General features: G+C 44.1%; 1 protein-coding gene across 10 annotated transcripts in view; it reads left to right on the top strand.

The window, feature by feature from the left end:
• Window positions 1–20,189, top strand: part of PPP1R12B (protein phosphatase 1 regulatory subunit 12B) — a 215,597-nt gene that overhangs the window by 191,158 nt on the left and 4,250 nt on the right. For 6 of the 10 annotated variants that reach the window (XM_040462275.1, XM_040462278.1, XM_040462284.1 and 3 more), the window contains 6 exons: window positions 450–466; window positions 3,457–3,607; window positions 4,506–4,610; window positions 8,313–8,366; window positions 9,588–9,638; window positions 15,283–15,463. In XM_040462275.1, the coding sequence (XP_040318209.1) occupies window positions 450–466; window positions 3,457–3,607; window positions 4,506–4,610; window positions 8,313–8,366; window positions 9,588–9,638; window positions 15,283–15,417 (513 nt within the window). In that variant the 3' untranslated portion in view covers window positions 15,418–15,463. The remainder of the gene's footprint in view (window positions 1–449; window positions 467–3,456; window positions 3,608–4,505; window positions 4,611–8,312; window positions 8,367–9,587; window positions 9,639–15,282; window positions 15,464–20,189) is intronic. The other 4 variants (XM_040462277.1, XM_040462280.1, XM_040462288.1 and 1 more) reach the window with 2 other exon arrangements.

Here is a 20,189-nt window from a genome sequence, read left to right on the forward strand (position 1 = left end):
GTAGGATAAAGCCAGGAACTGTCCTGAGTTTTAATATTTCTAGACTGCAGTATTCACTCAGAGCAGGGTTGGAGGTTGGTGAACTGAAGGAAGTTAACAGAATGGATATTGATATCCAGAGAGGTTAAATGCCATATACAAAATTGGTCCCTCCTAGAACACAAGGATGCTGGTCATGTGGTGGATAGGGGTAGACAGTGTAGTTTTTGGTCAGTTGACAGTTTGCTGACTTCCAGTTAAAAAAGATGCTCTCCCCCAAAGTCTCAAATCTAGTGAGCTAAGTAGACTTTTGTGCAGTCAGTTGAATTGCTTTTCTTAAATTGCACCCCTATCTGCAACTGTGAAGTTGAGACGTCTGATTTGAAAAGTGCATTTATAAATGGAAATAATAATTATCAGTCCCTTTCTAATGCTGGTTTTGTTTTTGTTTTGTCTCTTCCTTTCTCTAGCATGAAAGACTTTCTAGGTAAGACCTTTCCCTATTTTATATGCATGCTTAATACTTGTGAGAAGTGCATGTCTAATTAAACTTAGCTTTATATAGTGTAGTTGTATTTCTCACATCCTTTCCTTCCTTTTCATTTCCTCAGCCACCAAAGTAGTTCGTACTTTTATTATTTCCTGCCTAAGTTAATGCAGTGCCTTTTCAACTCACCTCCTCCTTCATATTCTCCTACTTCCACTTCATTTTGTATATTTCCACTATGTTAATTTTCCTAAAGCACCTACCAGGCCCTGTGTGGGGGTAACAACATGAATAAAATGCTATCCTCCCCTTCCATGAGGGCCAAGATAGAAGTATGGACAGGTATTAGGAACAGACAGAAGAGGCCATTAACCTAATCTGGTAGTTCATGGTGCTTGCAGGGGAGATGCCTGAATTGAGATTATTAGATACTGTCATTTAATAGTGGATCTAACACAATTCCTTGTACCTAGATGGTGCTCAGTAATAATTTATTGAATGAACTAAAGAGCAGTTTTGCAATTGCTGAAATCTTAAGGAAGCCTATCAGAGTTTGAGGCATGATCCTCTGTAATTTTTCACCTAGCATCTAAGGGTACAAAACTCATCTTCCTGAAGAACAAAATGAAAAATAATAAAGACTGTAGAGCCAAAAGTATGAATCTCTCTTTTTCCACTGCTCCTCTGATAGAGAAATTAAGAAGAGACTGAGAGAAGATGTATTTATGGGATAGCATAGAGCAAATGAGTCTTGATTTGTTTGATAATTGAGCTGGTTCTACCTTAATAGTGTATTTCAAAATGTATCAGCTTGCATGCATTCTGCTCCTGCTTACCCTCTCACCAGGCACCAGCTGAAGATAAATAATTTACATCTAACCTAGCAGAAAATTAGTTTTGTAAAATTGGTGCAGAATAGTATTTTGCTATAGTTAGTTTTTTTGTGAATTCTCGTACATTATAATGGCCATCCATGAAAAGAGACTTTCCCTACAGACCTCAACATGTGCTATAAAAATAATGGTTAAGACAGTGAGGTACTAGTTCAAGAATAAACAAAGATATTAATGGAACACAGCAGGTAGCCCCCCCCCCCCCGAGTCATTGTGCATCAGGTGATTTTCCAGTTCAGCAGGGAAAGAGTTATCTAATAAGTAATCATTGGGACAATTGACTCTCTGTTTGGGAAAGTAGATCCTTCCCTGAAGCCATACCAAATAAACAAAAACAAAACCAGATTCCAGATGGATTACAGTTTTTAAGAGACAAAGATTTTACTACAAAAACAGTAGAAGAGAATATTTATAATCTTTATATAGGAGAGACACTCCCAGGCAGGTAAAAATTGTCAAATTTAGTTACATGAAATTTAAAATCTCTGCTAGTAAAAGGTGCCATAAACAGAAATAAAAAGTGGGAAAATATACTTACCCCCTCATTAAAGAGTTTCACTTCTAAAATTTTATCCAAAGAAAATAAATGGACAAATGCACTAAGATTTATAGACCAGTCTTCTCACTACAGCATCATCAAAATAATCTAGGTGTCTATCAGTAGAGAATTAAATGATCATACAGCAGTACGGTGGAAGACTGTGCAGTCATTTTGTTTTTAATGAGGCAGATGTATGTTTACTTACACAGTAAGATGCCTCCAGGAATAGTGATCAGTGTAGGGAGGAGAAAGAAAGTTAGACAACTGTATGATGTGATTTTATTTACAGCAATATATATTGTAACATATTTATGTGTTTAACCTTTTGCACGGATACGAAGTAAACTGTTAATAGTGGGTTATTTCTTAGGCAGGATTATGGAGTGACTTTCACTTCCTATGTTAGATACTTTGGTACTACTTAAATTTTTCTACAAGCATGTATTGCTTTTATAATCAGAAAAGTCAGTAAGGAGGTTTCTATTTACATTTTTTTTTTAATGAAGCATAAGAAGAAACAAAGTTGTGAAGAATGGTGTAGGGCTTACCATCTCTGTAAGACAAAGCGATCGTTAATGTCATTAGGAGCTTTGCCTCTCCCCACTGTGTCCTCCTTATTGCTCGTCTACTTCTTTTAATACTTATTTCAGCTCCCCCAGCCCCAACTTTGGCAATAGCTACCACAGGACAGAGACCTCAGATGGAAGTTCCCCAGCCGTGACTGTTCAGACCGTCCCGGTTTGGGGATATAGAGCTCTGCAGGGCTGGTTTGTACATAGCGGTCTTGTGTGCCACATTTTCATTTGGCAAGAACAGAGTCTGAGAAAAACATAGGCCAGTGCGAAGAATCAGGATGATAGTTGTGCACTTAGATGGATAATCAGCTGACAGACCCTGCCCTTCATGCACTTACCACTACTGAAAATGAACTACCATCCACTCTCAGAGCTCAGTTGTGCAAGATGTAGAAATCCTCATCATAGCCCAACAGTCTCAATGTGGAATATAGAATGGAGGGTAGAAAACAGCTGTTTGGGCACGGTGGTGGTACCCTGAAATCCTTGAGATTCCAACAAACCTGCAGTGCACCTCACAAAATGTACATACCATGCCCTCATTTCCGTTCCTCCCCCATCCACCCTCCAGCTCAGAGCTCAGGGGCCATATGTTTCTGACTCATTGAAAGTTCATTGGAATCATTTTCCAAGAGCCATTGAGATCCAAGAAACTTCTGCTTTTAAAAGCTCACTCTTGAGGAAAGCCATTCAACCCTAAACTAATTTGAAAAGCTCTAAGATTTAAGCCAGCACATGGGTCCAAACCACCGACTTTTCAAGTAAGCTCCATTCTTGGCAAATGACAGCCTCCTCCAAGCTGTCGCAGCTTAGCCCCAAAGTCCGAGAACAGGAGGGAGGTTCAGGGAAGGAACATGTGTTGTTTCCAGCCAGAGCATTCAAGTGCTTCTTAGAAAGGGTGTTAAACTACCCTTAAGCATTATCTTCATCCTATTTCTTTGTTCTCAAAACCAATGTTTACCTTTAACGTGTCTCCCACAGGTTGGAATCAGGAAGTAGCAACCCTACCAGCAGCGATTCTTACGGTGACCGTGACCGGGCTTCAGCAAGAGCCCGACGGGAGGCACGGGAGGCCCGCCTCGCCAGCCTGAGCAGCCGAGCGGAAGAGGACACCAACAGGGATTATAAAAAAGTAGGATCCCTTGTCAACTTGTCTGTTCTTTGGTTACGACACGCAGATCTTTTGGCCTTTTCCCCAATGTAGAAAAATGAGTGTAGTTCTGATGAGACAGAAGAAAAGGTGTTTACATGACAAACAGTAGCATCTAATTCCTTTCAGGTTCTCGGTTTGCTCCACCTCTCCACCAGCTTCCTAAAGACCACTCCGTGTATTGTTTTTAGTGCAGTAAATATATGCCTAGAATCAGATATGTTGAGGTGTAGGAAAAAGTGAAGATTGACAATTGTAGAAAGGGGAAATAAAAGTCATGCTGTGTGTCTGAGCCCCAGAGAATCATTTGGTAGACTCTGGTACTATTAACGAACACATGCTTTTCATGAGGTCCTGTGAATGCCAAACCAAATACTTCTTGATGATAGTACATGGTAATCTGGTTTGGAGGGGGTTTAAAACACTTTACAGTTCATTTCCTTTGGTTCTTGCAGAAGAGTACCTAGCACCCAGGGCAGACTTTAAAACCTTCCCTTTCAAGTGCTTAGATACCAGAGGAGAAAACCATTTTTGTTAGAAATGTTTGTTTTATTAATGTTGTGTTAAGCAGAACCTGACTGAAATCAATATACACGCTAGGCCAGCTCTAAAAAAAATAATTCTCTTTGTATGGGGAACCACAATGGCTATTTTTCCCCCAGAGACTAACATTATTGAAGCCATTGTATTTGTGTTCGGGACCCGGGACTTCAGTGTTACGAAGCAAGAAACCAGTTGGCTGAATGTATTCTGTTTCCTAGATTTTCTCCATCTGCCCCACAGGGATGGTTTGGGGGGTTTCTCATATGATGAAACTGAGTGGGTTCTAATTCTGGGAGGCATGCCTAGTGGTGACCCGATTCTCTTTCCCTCCCCTCAGCTCTACGAGAGTGCCCTAACCGAAAACCAAAAACTGAAAACAAAACTTCAAGAGGCCCAGCTAGAGCTAGCAGATATAAAGTCCAAGCTTGAGAAGATGGCCCAGGTAAGGGAGAAGAAGAAGAAAAAGATTGGGAGGCAGGGGTGAGTATGAGGAGGCAAAGTAACCTAGGGGGCTAGAGGTGGGAAGTAATACAGAACTAAGATTGACCCTCCTCAGAGACAGGGAGACAGAAGCCTCTTAGATTCTAATTTGATTTCAGGGTTCAATCAGCATTTAACTTAAAATGGAAAATTCCTGCACTAACAATTCCTAATGGCCTGAATGCTAATAATTAATACTATGGACTATTTACTGACTGATTGATTTCTTAGTAGAAAAGTATCAATCAGCATCACAAGATTAGTCCTAGACAGTGTCTCCTGTCTTGATCATCATGTTTCAGTCCAGTTTATCTACAGTCACCTCCTAGAGAGGAATGAAGAAGACACCATTAAACCCAGTACAGAGAGGTAGCAAATTAGGCCTAGAGAAATAAGTGGCTTGCATAGGTCATATAAGAAATCAAGGACACAAGTGTTGTTAGAACACGCGACCAGGTCCCAAAGTATATGTTACCTCCTCGAGTCACCAGTGTTTTCCAGCCGAGGAATAAGGAATATTAGTGGCAAACAGACCAGATAAACCATTTCCTTTTACTGCCAGGCCTGATTTAATTAGGTGACACTCTGGAGGGCACTGGAGGCAATAACCTCATCAACAGTGTGGCAGACGCCGCAGCTGAAAGCTGAAACAAGTGCTATCTTGGGTTATTGCTGAGTTAACAGGAAACCTATTGAGTTATTGCCCTCCTGGAATGCCCAGGACTAAGAATTTTGAAAGCTGAACTGAGGTAAAAACCGACTCTTTACTGGGAAAGCATAAATGAAAACCAGAGATGGCTCGTAGTTCTGATATAATCCAAAGGCAAAGACTAAAACGCTAGGATTGTACAGTACTGGATACGTAGGGTGTGGGGGCAGGGGTGGTTCAGTGCCCTCTGAACATCTTGTTGCAATTCCTCTGGAGCGGGACGAGCCAGCACTTGGAAGCCAGCATCACGGAACTGCATGGAATTTCAACAGGACAGCCACGACACCCACATTTTCCAGAGAAGGGTTTGGTCAGGTGCACAACGAATGGCCTGGCCTGTGAGCCACCTGTCAGTTTGGAAGAGGCACCCCCTCTGCCTGGTTATAATAGCTGAGCATGCCTCTTGTGCTGGGGATTTGTAAGACCAACTGCAGCACAGATGACAGCTGGGCATAAAGTGGTTTAGTAGGACATGAAAAGTGGGTCTCCATCCAAAAGGAAACACACACACACGAGGCAGGGGGACAGAACTAAATAAACCTCAAGGGTGTATTTTGACCCCAACATTACTGAGCCAGGCAAAACGTCTCATTCACTGTACACCCTCAGAAGATTCCTAGGACTGACTTTTACTCTGAAGAGTGCCACCAATTAGCAATGATTAATTAATACAGATTGTATGCTGCTTCTGATCAGGAATTACTGGGGCTCCCCAGAAAACTGGGGAGCAGTCATGTGAGGAACCACAGGAGGACCCACTGTCACCGGCTCCCCACTCTGTCCAGAAGCCCTCTTCTGACAGCACATTTCTTGACCTTTAGGGGTTCTTGGCTTTTCCACCAGCTTGCACTTCAGAGCAGTGAGCAGTCTAACAAGCTGCTGACACTGACTTGCACAGAGGACACTGAAAATAAAACCAGCCCTTCCAGTCACTGGGGAAAACTATTTACTTTCTAGCCAACTGCTTTGCTGGGTGTGTCAGAATATACTTAGTTTCGCCAAATACAAGTTATTGAAATTCGGAAGAAATAATGGTGCTGCAAACCAGGTCTCTGCTGTTTACCGCAAATGGAGCCGTTTGGCAGGACAGAGAGGAGGAGGGCCTGTCAGCCTCGCACATTGTAGGGAGACAGTTACCACATGGACACACATGACATTTTACATAAAAGTTCCATCCTAACTCTAAGGGGGTTGAGATTTAAAAAACAAAAAAAAACTAGTTCTTTGTAGAAGTGAACTAAATGAAATAGTGAAATCAGTACGGCTTCTGTGCTTCACAGGCTGACGAGGATATAAACGAGCTCCAGCATCTACTTTTGCCTTTTTGCTTTTCCTTCCTCTTCATAGTAGATTCAGTGTCAAGGCAGACGGCCATGACCTTCAGAACAGAAGGTGAAAGCCCAGGACAGGAGCCAGGAAGCAAGAGTTTTACTGTTAGTTCTAGCTACTCCTTAGTATTTTGAAAGTTACTAAGAAGTTTCTGCAAGAAGACCAGCATACTTTCTATATTTGTTAAATGTTGTCTGTGCATAGTACTAGACAAAATAAAAATAATCACCTGTGTTTCTTAATTATAGGAAATCTTATAATGCTAAGGCCAAAAGGAACGTAAGGGTTCATTTCCATTCCTCATTTAAGAGTCACTCACTACCTGAAGTTATTCTACTGTTTAGCTACGGTGGCTAAATCTTTTAGCACTTCTGTAAAATTTATAATGACAGTCAAAGACGTTCTGAAATAATAATAACAATAAGATGTTCTAATCTTTTGTTCAGATAAAATCTTACCTTACCTGGAAGCTCAATATACAAAACAGATAAGAGTGGAACTGTGGAGTTCAAAGCAGGGCGGTTCCATGAGTGGGCTCCTTGGAAGTCCTGGAGGCTCACCCACATGTGAAAACCACGACTTTTTTTTTTTTTTAATTTTTTTTTTTTCAACGTTTTTATTTATTTTTGGGACAGAGAGAGACAGAGCATGAACGGGGGAGGGGCAGAGAGAGAGGGAGACACAGAATCGGAAACAGGCTCCAGGCTCTGAGCCATCAGCCCAGATTTAAAAAACAGCCATCAGCCCAGAGCCTGACGCGGGGCTCGAACTCACGGACCGCAAGTCGGCTGAAGTCGGACGCTTAACCGACTGCGCCACCCAGGCGCCCCCAAAACCACGACTTTAAAAGAAAAACAGCCTCAGTGCCCAAAGCAGAAAGAATAGAGTGCAAAGGCATTGCTTAGAAGAGTGCCATGCGAGGGCCTCCTGGGTGGCTCAGTCGGTTAAACCTCCATCCGACTTTGGCTCAGGTCATGATGTCATAGTTCGTGGCTTCAAGCCCTGCATCAGGCTGTACACTGACAGCTCGGAGCCTGGAGCCTGCTTCAGATTCTGTGTCTCCCTCCCTCCCTCTCTCTCTCTCTCTATCTCTCTCTCTCCCCTCTTCCCCCACTTGTGCTTGCTGTCTCTCAAAAATAAATAAATATTTAAAAAAAAAAAAAAAAGGAAGAAGAAGAGTGCCATAGGGCTTAGACACTCAAGCTCATGAGTCTCTAGCTTTCAAAGAAGAAAAGCCACTTTTCATTTCCCCTGGGTCGTGAGATGACTCACAGAAAAGAGGAAGGGAGGGGGTGGTGAGGTATAAGAAGATAGTTGTGTTGAAGACCTAGCAAGTGTTTGTGTGTGTGTTTTGGTAATGTCTTTGCATTTGTGGCAGTGTTAAGTTTCAAGGAACACTACTGCTGCTTTCCGCTCCCCAGTGGGAATCCTGTAAACTTCAGAGAGGCAATAACGTTAGGCTTCAAGATCTACCAGAATCTGTTTACTAGGGGCCTCAGTCACAGTGAGAGCCCAAAGCCCTGACATCTATTTCTGGATGTCCAGTGGTGAAGCCGAACCAGACTGGGCTTCCTAGTGACCCTGAGACAACCTAAGTGACCACTGTTTCTCTTCAATTTGCACTAGCAGAAACAAGAAAAGACCTCTGACCGATCGTCGATGCTGGAGATGGAGAAACGGGTACGTGTGTGTTTCTCTCCCCTCTGTTTCATCTCAGTTTCTCTGACTTTGTTGTTCATGCCAGTGGAAAAAGTTCATCTTAAGAAGGCGGGAGTTCTGCCACATTCCATTCCCAGCTTGATAATAAATTCTTTTTGTGTGACTCTGGACAGCAATTTGATTGCTAGTCCTTTTGGCTTCTTCAGATGGTCAGTACTTTTCACGTATTAGAGTCTTGGAGTGGGAAGGGTCCTCGGAAGGTCATTTCATGCATTGGTTTGGCATATAGACAGGACTGGACACACACACACACACACACACACACACACCTATAGTGTATTTTGGTTTGCTGTAAATCAGCATACATGTACACACCCAGGACCAAGGTCACTTTACCCTTCCCATCGCCTTGAACAGAAAGGAAGTTTCAGCAGGACCCTCTGCCATTGATTTAGGTTTTATAACTTGAAATATGAGCTGGCAGAATCTTTTACATTCTCTGAGGGTGGGGGTGGGGGGGTTCTGGTTCAGTTGCTGACCTCCTCCCGACTGCATTCAGAATATTTTTCTAGTATTTGACATTCTTGGATTGGGAAAACTCAGATTTATTGATGAACCCTAGCTGTGACGTGACCCTAAGGGTATAATATGTTCCCATCTCTCCTGTTTAATTTGGAAAGCAGCAAAGTTTTATATTTTACTTCCTTGGCCTGTAACAAAACCTCCTTGCTATCTCATCTAATCAAGGAATCTTCATCAAGTTGAAGCTAAATCAGGAGTCAGTTGCTGGGAAAGAAATGGGTTAGGGGGAGGGGTGCTATTTCTTCATAGACAATGATGGCTACTTCCCCACTCACCATCTGCTCCCCATCATGGTAGAAGCAGTTTCTTAGGAATTTGAGGGGAGAGTTGCTGAAAATAATGATGACTTTATGTTATTAGAGAGCAAGGGTCTTGGTCACTTGCAGTCATTTGAAATTCCACAAAATCTTCAGCTTCCACAGAATAGCCCTGAGTACCCTGGTTCTACCATTTGTATATCTTCTAATCGTCTGATGGGAGATTTAGATCGTGTGATTTCTCTCAGTGAAGTAGTTTCATCCACGGATCAGACAGTGCTTAGTCTCCTGCCTGACGTTTGCCTGAGACATGACGCTGCTGATCACGTGGCAGCTGGAAGGCAGCATTTTGACTCCCTTCTAAGCCCAGTAGATGTTCAACAGTCTCGTTGTTTCTAAACAGGAGAGGAGAGCCTTGGAGCGGAAAATGTCCGAGATGGAGGAGGAGATGAAGGTATGGAGAACTCTCCTTTCTCCCTTTGTGTGCCCCTTCTCTGAGTGCCTGCCAGGACTGGGTGGTTGAGCATAGGGCCACCCCTCAACCCCCTCAAGAAGAGACGATGTGTAGAGTTGCCGAGCGCCTCTCCTCAGCCATTTCGTAGACTCTCTCGGTTCACGCGGCATCCACTGTGGACACCTCAAGGCCCTTCTGGGAGCCAGTGCTGCCTTTGGTTGAAGGAGAGGTGTCTGGCAGGCTGGAGACAAAATTAAGTTGAACTTCTAAGGTTTTCCAAGCAATAACTTGCCCCTCAAGGGGCTGGTTACAAAGGCTAAAACAAGGTTTCCAGCTTCCCAGGCCTCACACTAGGTGCCTAGGGAAGGCTCAACATGGCCAGAGACTCTCCTGCCTGGTGTCCCTCCCTGTCTCAGCCCTTTGCTGGAAGGAACACGGTTTGAGACGTTCTGCAGTGGAATGCAGATTAATTTGCATGTCGATTTTCTGCCCCGGTCCATTTCCCCTGCAACATTCAGTAATATTCAGGATTCTCCCACTAGAATTAGCTCATGCCACCAGCGACACTTCATGGCTCACTGCTTTCCTCTCTCTCTTCGCCATGACCTACCGTGACCATCATCTCCATTAGCCACTTTAACGAACAACTGCCATCATAGGCAGTTTTGAGTGCTAAGAACTGGTAACCTACCCAGAAGAGTCAATTCGCTGCCTGGAAAAGGGGATGTAGAGCAGCAGGGAATATAGAGCTGCTCGGGGTAGCCACCTGGCTATGATTTGGGAGCATCTGAGCCCTGCGGGGCGTGATGCCACATGCCCATAATCACCTAGCGCTTGCTTGGCTTTTTTTTTTTTTTTTCCTCCAAGGATCTTATTTTATGACGTGTGATGCAAAGCATTCATCTGGTGAAACACAGGGGTTTATTTGGTTGTTTTTTTCTAACCTGGGAACCAGAAGCACTGGGGTAATAATGAGGCAGAGCCCCAAATCCCTTTCTGTGAGCAAGTATCCCTAATATGCAATTGGAGTGCTTTAGGAGAGACGTTTATCATTCCAATGGCCAAAAAAGTTGATTATTTACTGAAAACTTCTCAGGACTTGACAAGGTAAAAGTTTACACAAGATGCAGTGCCGATAGTCCTGTAACCCTTTATAATTCCAGAATGAAGGGGATGTGGCAAACCTTGCCCTTGAGTTCTGTTGTTACCATTCCAAGGCTATAACTGATCACATTCACATAGAATTTCAAACAATACCTACTTATATCTCCAAAAAGTGGCACTTAAATAAGAAATGATTCTCCTGAGATGATAAAAACAGGATGATCCAACACCATTAGCTTCTCCATCTTCTGCTTTTTCCAGACTTACCTCACCTACCACACATAAGTATTCTCTCCCATCTAGAGCAGTATGTTAGTAGAGCTAAACAGTTCTTGATGAACGAATGTCCACAGCTCTTGGTTGCACTGGGGGCTCCACCATTTTTGAAACCCCTTGAGCTATGCCATCTGTACTCTGCTGTTAAGCAGCTGTCAGTGGTACTCATTAAAGAATAGCCTAAATGCTGATCAGGAACATGTAAATGAGGCCAAAGCTGGTGCCTTCTAATGAGTACCCAGGAGCCCAAAACCAGCCCATACCCACTAGTCACAGAACTCTGCACCACATCCACCCAGGCCCACACACAAAGACCCAGAAAGTCCCAGATTGGGGCAGTGGAGGCCCTTCTTTATCTCCATTCCAATTCTAATTGCCAAGTATGAGAGCCCCTTCAGTGGTTCTATTTGCTCTCAGTCCTATGGGTTGAGACAGGCTTACGTATTTCTTTCTCCCTATCCTATCAGGCTATGATTTCCTAAACTAGGCCACAAGTTCCTTTCTTTCCTCAGTAGAGATCATAATACATGAAAGTGTTTGCTCCCAGGGTGCCCGGGTGGCTCAGTCGAGTAAGCGTCCTACTCTTGATCTCAGCTCAAGTCTTGATCTCAGGGTCGTGAGTTGAAGCCCCACATTGGGCTCCACACTGGGCATGAAGCCTACATTTAAAAAAAAAAAAAAAAAAAAAGGAAGGAAGAGAGAAAGAGAAAGAAAGAAAGCGTTGGCACTCTCAGCCATGAGTTACTTGCCAGCCAGCTTCAAATTCAGTTTAAATCATCAAGTGGAGCCAGATCCTGATTATTTAGACCTCAGGCCAATAGGTACACCAATTTGAAACTGCTTTTTGTTTGTTTTTTTAGTTAAGAAAATCGACCCAGTCAGTTTCCATTATTCTTTTTTTTTTTTTATTTTTTTTTCAACGTTTATTTATTTTTGGGACAGAGAGAGACAGAGCATGAATGGGGGAGGGGCAGAGAGAGAGGGAGACACAGAATCGGAAACAGGCTCCAGGCTCTGAGCCATCAGCCCAGAGCCCGACGCGGGGCTCGAACTCCCGGACCGCGAGATCGTGACCTGGCTGAAGTCGGACGCTTAACCGACTGCGCCACCCAGGCGCCCCTCCATTATTCTTTATTACCAATTGCAAAGTCAAATGAAGAAACACCTGCAAGTTCTAAAGCCCCTAAATACCCTTTGCTTACATCAAAGCCTAATACCAGGTTTACAAATCGTCCAGCTCCCCCTAGAGGACAAAAGGGGAGGGACATACAAGCCTCGCAGTCAGCACCAATATCAGGATGCTTGTGTTTGTACCTTCAGATAGGCAAAAACTTCAGATATATAGATACAGACGTCATAAAGTTGGTATCACTGGCCTTAAAGGAGTCTAAGAAGCTGCTTGGTTAGCCTTCAAGTCCTTCTTCATCCGGGCTACAGTTTATGGTAATCAACATCTTGGGAATGATCAGTGGGCAAAATCTGTGTGTTCTAGGTAGTCAGGCAACAGCACAGGTAACTGTCTTGTCGAATCTGGGGCCCAGTTGAACTAAGGACCAGTTAGACCCCATGCCTGTTGCATATTTGGTTCATACAGATGCTCAAACCTCTTGGAGCAATCAGTAGGGAGCAGGTTGAGAGTTGACCTCCAGTGAACCCTGAGGATAAAGTAGGTGCTCGAGGACAGAAAGTGACTCTGGTGCCTGTTTTTGTGACTCTGGCAAATAAAGTACAAAGACCAGGTGAAATGAACCATGAGAGGGGCTCATCCAGGTGTATGTGAGGCTCTGTGCTTATGACACAGGTTGTGCCTTTCTGGCCATACTTGAAAGGTAAGTATTTATGAATTCTTCCCAGAACAAACTCCACTCAGATCCTGGAATGGAGTAGGATTATATGCCAGCCTCTGACAGGCGTGCATGTCAGCGTGAGCTGTGCTAGGCTGCACTGGGTCTTGCCCACATCTGACCCGAGGACTTTTCTACTGCATCCTCCATTCAGCATCAGCCTCCTTTCCAGACCTTCTCTTCCCTTTCCCAGGTCCTTGCATGAGGGGCCCAGCAGCCACTGCCCTTTTAGATTGGTCTTGGAATTTTTATTTTTACTCACTCTAGAAATATCACTAGTTGATCCTGCCCTTGCCCACCCTGCTCTGTGCCCTGCCCTTCCCTCCTACTTGCCGTGCCTTATTTTCAGTACTCTTTCCTATGGAACATTCCACAAGATTGTTTCCTGCCTCTCTCCCTCATGCTGATAACTTCCAAATCCTTCCACCTCGATCTGCTTGTACTCACATGTTAGATTGAATAATTTTCATAGTTTATGTCTTTAATATTATTCCCTAGGAGGCAAGGACCACTTTATATAATGACAATGATTATGTTGAAAGCTTTGGTCCAATGTCAACACCAAAGAAGGGTGAGAGCCAGGGACTTTCCATTGGTTCTTATGTTTGGTCCCTGCCCATTTCTTTAAATATTTCCATATGCTGCACCATGATCTCCTCTGATCTCGGTCCTCGTCGTGGCCGAGATGCTTGCAGAGAGTAAAGAGCATTGCTTGGTCCCTGCCCTTCAATGACTACGTGGAAGTGTTTGGCTGCTCAACCTTTTTTCCAAGGCGCTCATTCTCCCTCTTTGGGGAAAGAGCTATTGAGCAGTTTGTCTCTGCTTGTTTTTCCTTTTCACTGTTTTTTCCCCTTCATGCTACCTTTCATTTTCTTGCTTCTTCACTTCCAACTATAACTCCACTAATCCTTCATTTCTGTCCTTCACATCTGTGTGGGTACGAGAGACTTCTCTCTGGTTCGTAGTCACTGTGACCCACAGGATTTTTCACCTTCCTCTGTGAAGCTCCATTTGCATAATGAAATCATTTTTCTCCTCCCAAAGAGCTGATGGTCTCAGTTACAGGGTCAGTCCAGATGACCACTTAGGAAAGGACAAGTGACAGTAAGCAGGCCTATGATATAATGCCATTTATTTTTTTTTATTTTATTTTATTTTCAACGTTTTTTATTTATTTTTGGGACAGAGAGAGACAGAGCATGAACAGGGGAGGGGCAGAGAGAGAGGGAGACACAGAACCGGAAACAGGCTCCAGGCTCTGAGCCATCAGCCCAGAGCCCGACGCGGGGCTCGAACTCACGGACCGCGAGATCGTGACCTGGCTGAAGTCGGACGCTTAACCGACTGCGCCACCCAGGCACGCCTAATGCCATTTATTGAAGTCTTTAGGTCCTTTAGAGGATACGAGGTGTTAGGAAAAATATCTGGGGGCTGGTTGTTCTGTTCCATTTGCAACACTTACAAATAGTGAAGTCTGGACTAGTACATCAGTCCAACCAATTCCGTTATCGTGGGCATTTATGATTTCTCCAACTTTTGTGCACAGCTGTGATTTTCAGAGGATGAATCTGTATGTGAACACTTTGAAGCAGCTCCCAGCCTCTTCATGAGCTGGGACAAAGAGAGCACAGTTAGCTGTGAATTTCGTGTTGCAGGTAGTCGTACGGCAGGTCAAAGGTGGGTTGGCAGTTCTTGGGTCCTGGAACAAGCTTGCAGACTGCAGTGGAGAGCTAGCAGGGTTAGTGAAGCATCCCACAAAACAGGTTAGAGGACCACCTGACAGCTGCTGGTTTATCTTGGTATGTGCCACTTCACCCTCCTAAACAGTACATGCCTTGTACAGAAAACTCTTGAACAACAGCCCCTCTTTTATTTTCCTTGTTTAATTTCTTAAATTAAAAAATAAATGAGGTAAGAGAAGGACCCAGAAAGAGAACAAGTAGGAGTAGGGGGCCAAGATAAGAGGAGGGAGAAAGAAAAGGACAGTAGCTGGATTTGGGAACACACCGAGTCCTGAACTCCAGGTCCCAATGATGATGAAGAAGGGGCCCCAAGGCTATGGCTCAGCCATGTTAAACCTGTTGAGAAGGCCCCAAGCCACATGGTGGGCTGTCCTTCTCAAAAGCCATCCAGATGTGCTATTTGAGAGCCTGGTGGTTGTATTCAGATGGCTGATCTTCAACATAGTGAGACCTTAGCCAGGAATCATAGGCCCGGCTCTCCCCCTCGTTGGTGCTTCTCTCCATTATCCCTCCTCCCACCCCCACCATTACTCCTGCCTTTCTCATTTCCTTTCTTGCATGCCAACTAAAAACAAAAACAGAAAGTCACGTGATTTCTTTGTCCTACTTTTATCTCCTCTGGTCTGTCTTGTCTCTCTCTCTCTCGTGTGTCTGTCCCCTCCATGTTTCACTCTACAGAACCTCCACCAGCTAAAACAGATTCAAACCTTGAAGCAGATGAACGAGCAACTGCAGGCTGAGAACAGGGCCCTGACCCGAGTTGTGGCCCGACTCTCGGAGTCCGTCGAGTCCTCGGATACCCAGGAGCTCTAGTTCTTGCCCCTCTTCTCCACCTCACTTTCCTCCTCCACCACTCCAGGCACGTTCAGTCTTCTTGTTGGGCCCAGAAGCCCTGTGCTCATCCCCCTCCACCCAAGCCGCCATATGCGAGTGCCTACAAAGGTCGGTCATCTGGAAATGGAAAGAGCCAGGACTGAGAAACAGAGTGGGACATAATAGCCAAGGTCAAGGGAGGCAGTGGGGGAAACCTTGCCTTGGCTGGTGGTCCTTTTGGTAAGATCACCACATCACCTTTTCCTCCCCTGGAGACTGAATATGGATTCGCTTACTTGGCTACACATGGATATACACATACGTATGCACGTACCTGTGTGTATATACAGATTTCTTTGGTGGGGTCATTGCCAAATTGAGATTGAACTTTCTCAGCAGCAGCCCAAGTGCAACCTGATCACTAGAGCAGTTGGGGTTGGTCCTAGACTCCCAAATGTAGCTGGGCCTGGGGTAAGCAAAGGCAGGCGCTCTCAACCTGGGCTGGGAGCTTTTGCTGTATGTAGTGTCTGGGCCCACCCCCACTCCCCCAAAAATCAGCGGTCCAGGTTGAGACCCAGGCATCAATATTTTTTCAAGCCTCCACTGTTGATTCTTTTGTGAAACCAGGATTGAAAATGCCCCTTTGGATACCAGACAGAACTAAGTCTTCGCATCTGACAGCACGCTGGACGGGGACGACTAGCACTGAAGGCTAGAGCTCCATGACCAGCAAAATCACCGCCCATCCCACCATTTGAGTAGAACTGGTTAGGCATTCTTTGCCTCCCTTCTGCAGTAATCTTTGCTTTCTTCCCCCTCTCGGGAGGCAGCACTCTGATCCCTGCCACAAATCTCGGTGCCTTAGGGATGTGTCCCTCAACCCCACCCCTAGCCAGTGTGTGGGCTGTGAGGCAGAACACAGCTTTTATAAATGAGACCCTCACACAGCGAGACCTTCCCTAATGGGGGTAGCTTTGCAAAGTTGATGACAGTCAGTGGAGCAGAGAGCGGGGATTTATTTTCAACCGAGAACCAAAAAAATTTGTTTGGTAAACTGGAGCCTTTCTCTGGATGTCGGTCTGAAAGACAAGCTCACAGATCACTTGTTTTCCTACCCAACGATGGTATGATGGGGTCACCGCTGCTGAGCAGTTTCACCCCCTGAAATGAGTTTTTAATTTTCAGCAACAGTCTAATTAGTCCTGACCAACGCCTGTTCTTTTCTCTGCCTATTCGCTTGTGCCTTCAGGGTCAGTAGCTGGCAACTAATACCCACTAGATCTGCAGCACCCAAACTGCCATAAGGGCTGGGCTAATATCCTGCTGTAGCTGCTGTCACACACACAAAGAAAATTGAAAGGGCAGGGATACCACGGCCTGGCACACCAAGCGGCTTAGTTACCCTACTTACTGAGTGCCCTGTAAGGTCCAAACTCCGTGCTTTAAGATAAGCCTCAGGATTATGGGAAAATTTGATGGGGGTGAACAAGGGACCCACAGAAGATGTCCCAGTTATTTTTAGTTCCTTCTTTGTGCAAGATAGTATAGGATATAGGGCAAAACTAGATCTGTGCTTTCAGCAGTGAGTAAAGTTAACATTTGTCATTTGTTAAGGCCCATGCATAGCACTTTATATGCTTTTTCTCCCTTATTCCCCAGAACAATCATTTTACATATGGGGGAAAAACGAGTTATAGTTTGAATAACCTGCCCAGGGTCACTCAAAGAGTAAGTGGTAGAACCAAAATTCAAACCAAATAGGTCAGTTCCAGAACCCAAGCCCTCAACCACTGTGACATTAGCTGTCTGCATATTTGGCACAGAGTTTTAGCCATTTGTTAAGCATATGGCCTAAACAGTGCAAGAATCTATTAAACAACGACAGTGTGGCCCCACCATTGCAGCTAAAGGATGAAGGACATTCTGCTTCCTCAGCACTCTTGACTTCCCTGGTGGAGGTTCACTTCCAAACAGCCATTTACCTCCCAAAAGCTTTCACCGCTTAAAGAAACTGTTACATAGTATATGACCTTCTGTAACAGGTCAGCAGACTGTGGCCCATCAGTATGCCCGTGAGCCATACAAACACTTGGCGGAAAAAAGAAAAAGGATAATATTTCACGACACATGAAAATACATGGAATCAAATCTTGGTGTCCAAAAATAGTTTCATTGGAACTGAGCCATGCTCATTTGTTTATATCTTAACCTTATGTTCATAAGTACTTTTGTGCTACAAGAGCAGAGTTGAATAGTTGGAGCAGAGACCATGTGGCTTGCAAACCCTGAGATATTTATTATCTGGACCTTTACAGAAAACGCTTGCCGACCCCTACCAGAAGGAAAGATTGGATAACTCAGCCAAACTGACCGTGTGGTCCAGAGAGTTGGCCCTGCCTTTTTTTGTTTTTTGTTTTTGTTTTGTTTTGTTAATAATCCACTAGGGGAATCATCTTGCTTCGGTGTGCAGTACAGGCTACTTCCAACAGAATGTGAGCAGTGGGACGGACTTCCTTCCCACTTCCCGAGTAGTCAGAAGCAAAGCAGCCTGGGCACAGCACCTTCTGAGCCCCCGTCAGCCTTCAGCTAGCCTTGCCCTGGGTCTCAGACCCTTATATCCTCTCCCTCTTCAACACATTCCTCATCGAAGGCTGTGTGAAGTAATATTTGGGAAAACACATGTACATAATTTTATTTGCCCAAGATAACTTACCGTCAAACTATGATAAACTGGAAATTTAGAAATTAGAAAGCTGGTAGATGGAACTAGAGGGTATTATGCGAAGCAAAATTAGAGAAAGGCAAATATCATATCACTTCACTCATATGAGGGCTTTAAAAGACAAAACACGAACATAGGGAAGGGAAGCAAAAATAATATAAAAACAGGGACGGGGACAAAACATAAGAGCCTCTTAAATATGGAGAACAAACAGAGGGTTCCTGGAGGGGTTGTGGGAGGGGGGATGGGCTAAATGGGTAAGGGGCATTCAGGAATCTACCCCTGAAATCATTGTTGCACTATATGCTAACTTGGATGTAAATTAAAAGAAAGAAAGAAAAGAGAAAGAAAGAAAGAAAGAAAGAAAGAAAGAAAGAAAGAAAGAAAGAGAAAGAAAGAAAGAAAGAAAGAAAGAAAGAAAGAAAGAAAAAGAAAGAGGAAAGAAAAAAAGAAATTAAGAAAGCTGACATCCAGGGGGTTGAAATGATAAAGCTTTGTTAAACCTCATACTTGTACAGTGCTTCCACATGTGTTCTTATTTAATCATTCTTTAACTTCAAGTGAATATCAGATAACACTGCTCATTTCCTCCTCTCTCTTTTGAGAGTCAAGTTTATGAGACTCCCCCCCCCCCCCCGACTCCTTGATTTCTACATTCCACTTCTTGGACTTTTTGACACTCCCTCAAGATGTCAGTTGTAGTATATTGCAGCTGGGAAATTGCCTTGTCCAATTTTTTTTTTTTTTTAAAGAATTGAGTTCTTAACGCGGAAATAAATCATCAAGGTTCAACGAGTTGTTTATACATTTAAAAAGCAGGGAGGGGTCAGCTCAGTTCTGATTTGATGGGCTGCTGGCAGGGAAATGAAATCTGTTGACATGTATAGCTTCTCCCCGTACCCTCCCTACCCCCACCCCCACCTGTGGAATCCTATTATGGAAATATGACTTTCAGAGTCTCATTGATACCCAGGCTGCAGGACCCAGCATGGGGCCATTGGAGAGCAGATGGGAAGGTAAAGCATTGTGAGGCCATCCTGGCTGATTTTTTCTAAAAGTCTTCTTGGAATGAGTTTCCTAGCACTGAGTTCTGGTAGTCAAGGCCACAGGGATAGAGGCACGGAGGAGAGCAGCCAGAGCAGCTTTGATTAGATTGGAGGTTGGAGAGGTAGGGTCAGAGGACCAAAACTTTATTTTGATATTTTCTGGATGAAAGTCTTTTTAGTAAGATTTGTAGTTTAGCTGTTTGCCATCCCATATTCGTGGGAGGACTCATATGGTAGTTGGAGTCCTGAGTGCCGCAGAGCACATTATGTATATTAGCACACTTCACATCCAGGACCTCCTGGGGCCCTCACAGAGTCCCTGCTTGATGAGCGACTGGGGCAGAAATGATTGTTCTTTTTAGACACAAAACTGGAAACTCCGAGAAATTGAGTTTGCTTAAAGTAATAGAGATTGTTAATGACAGTGACAGTGCTGGAATTTCTGGGCTTCTGGTGTTTTGTTTTCCACCCCCACGTGACCTCTGTTATGAAAGAATAATCTTCGGAGTCAGGCACACAGGGGCTCAGTATCAGCTTTGCCATTTAATAGCTGGGTACTTTGGACTAGTTACGAAATTCTTCATTTCCTCATTTGTAGACATAAGGATAGCAACTGTATCACAGATTCATGAGGTACTAATGAGACCATGGGAGTGAGAGCCTCTGGTCCAGTGCCTTCCACAGTATGGATATTCAATACTGTTTTCTTTTTGTTCCATTAATACAAATCCTTTCGTCTCTGTGATACAAATATGTGCGCATACACATATGTATTTGTATCATTTAATCTACATCCTCCGTAAGAGATTGAAGAAACGAAAATTCTATTTCTTGAGGTACAGTCAGATCCCCTAAGCGGTTAATAGCAGAGCCAGAACTAGAATGAAACTGGCCTCATGACACCTGAGCCCAGGCCATCCTTTACTAGAGACCTCACCTGCTGCAGGAGTCCCACTGGTTTGATGACGAATCAATCAAAGCACTTTTGTATCGAATAGATGTGG

Source organism: Herpailurus yagouaroundi, unplaced genomic scaffold (genome assembly GCF_014898765.1).
Source record: "Herpailurus yagouaroundi ecotype Mexico unplaced genomic scaffold, PumYag 308, whole genome shotgun sequence".
In the NCBI taxonomy this organism is placed as follows: Eukaryota; Metazoa; Chordata; class Mammalia; order Carnivora; family Felidae; genus Herpailurus; species Herpailurus yagouaroundi.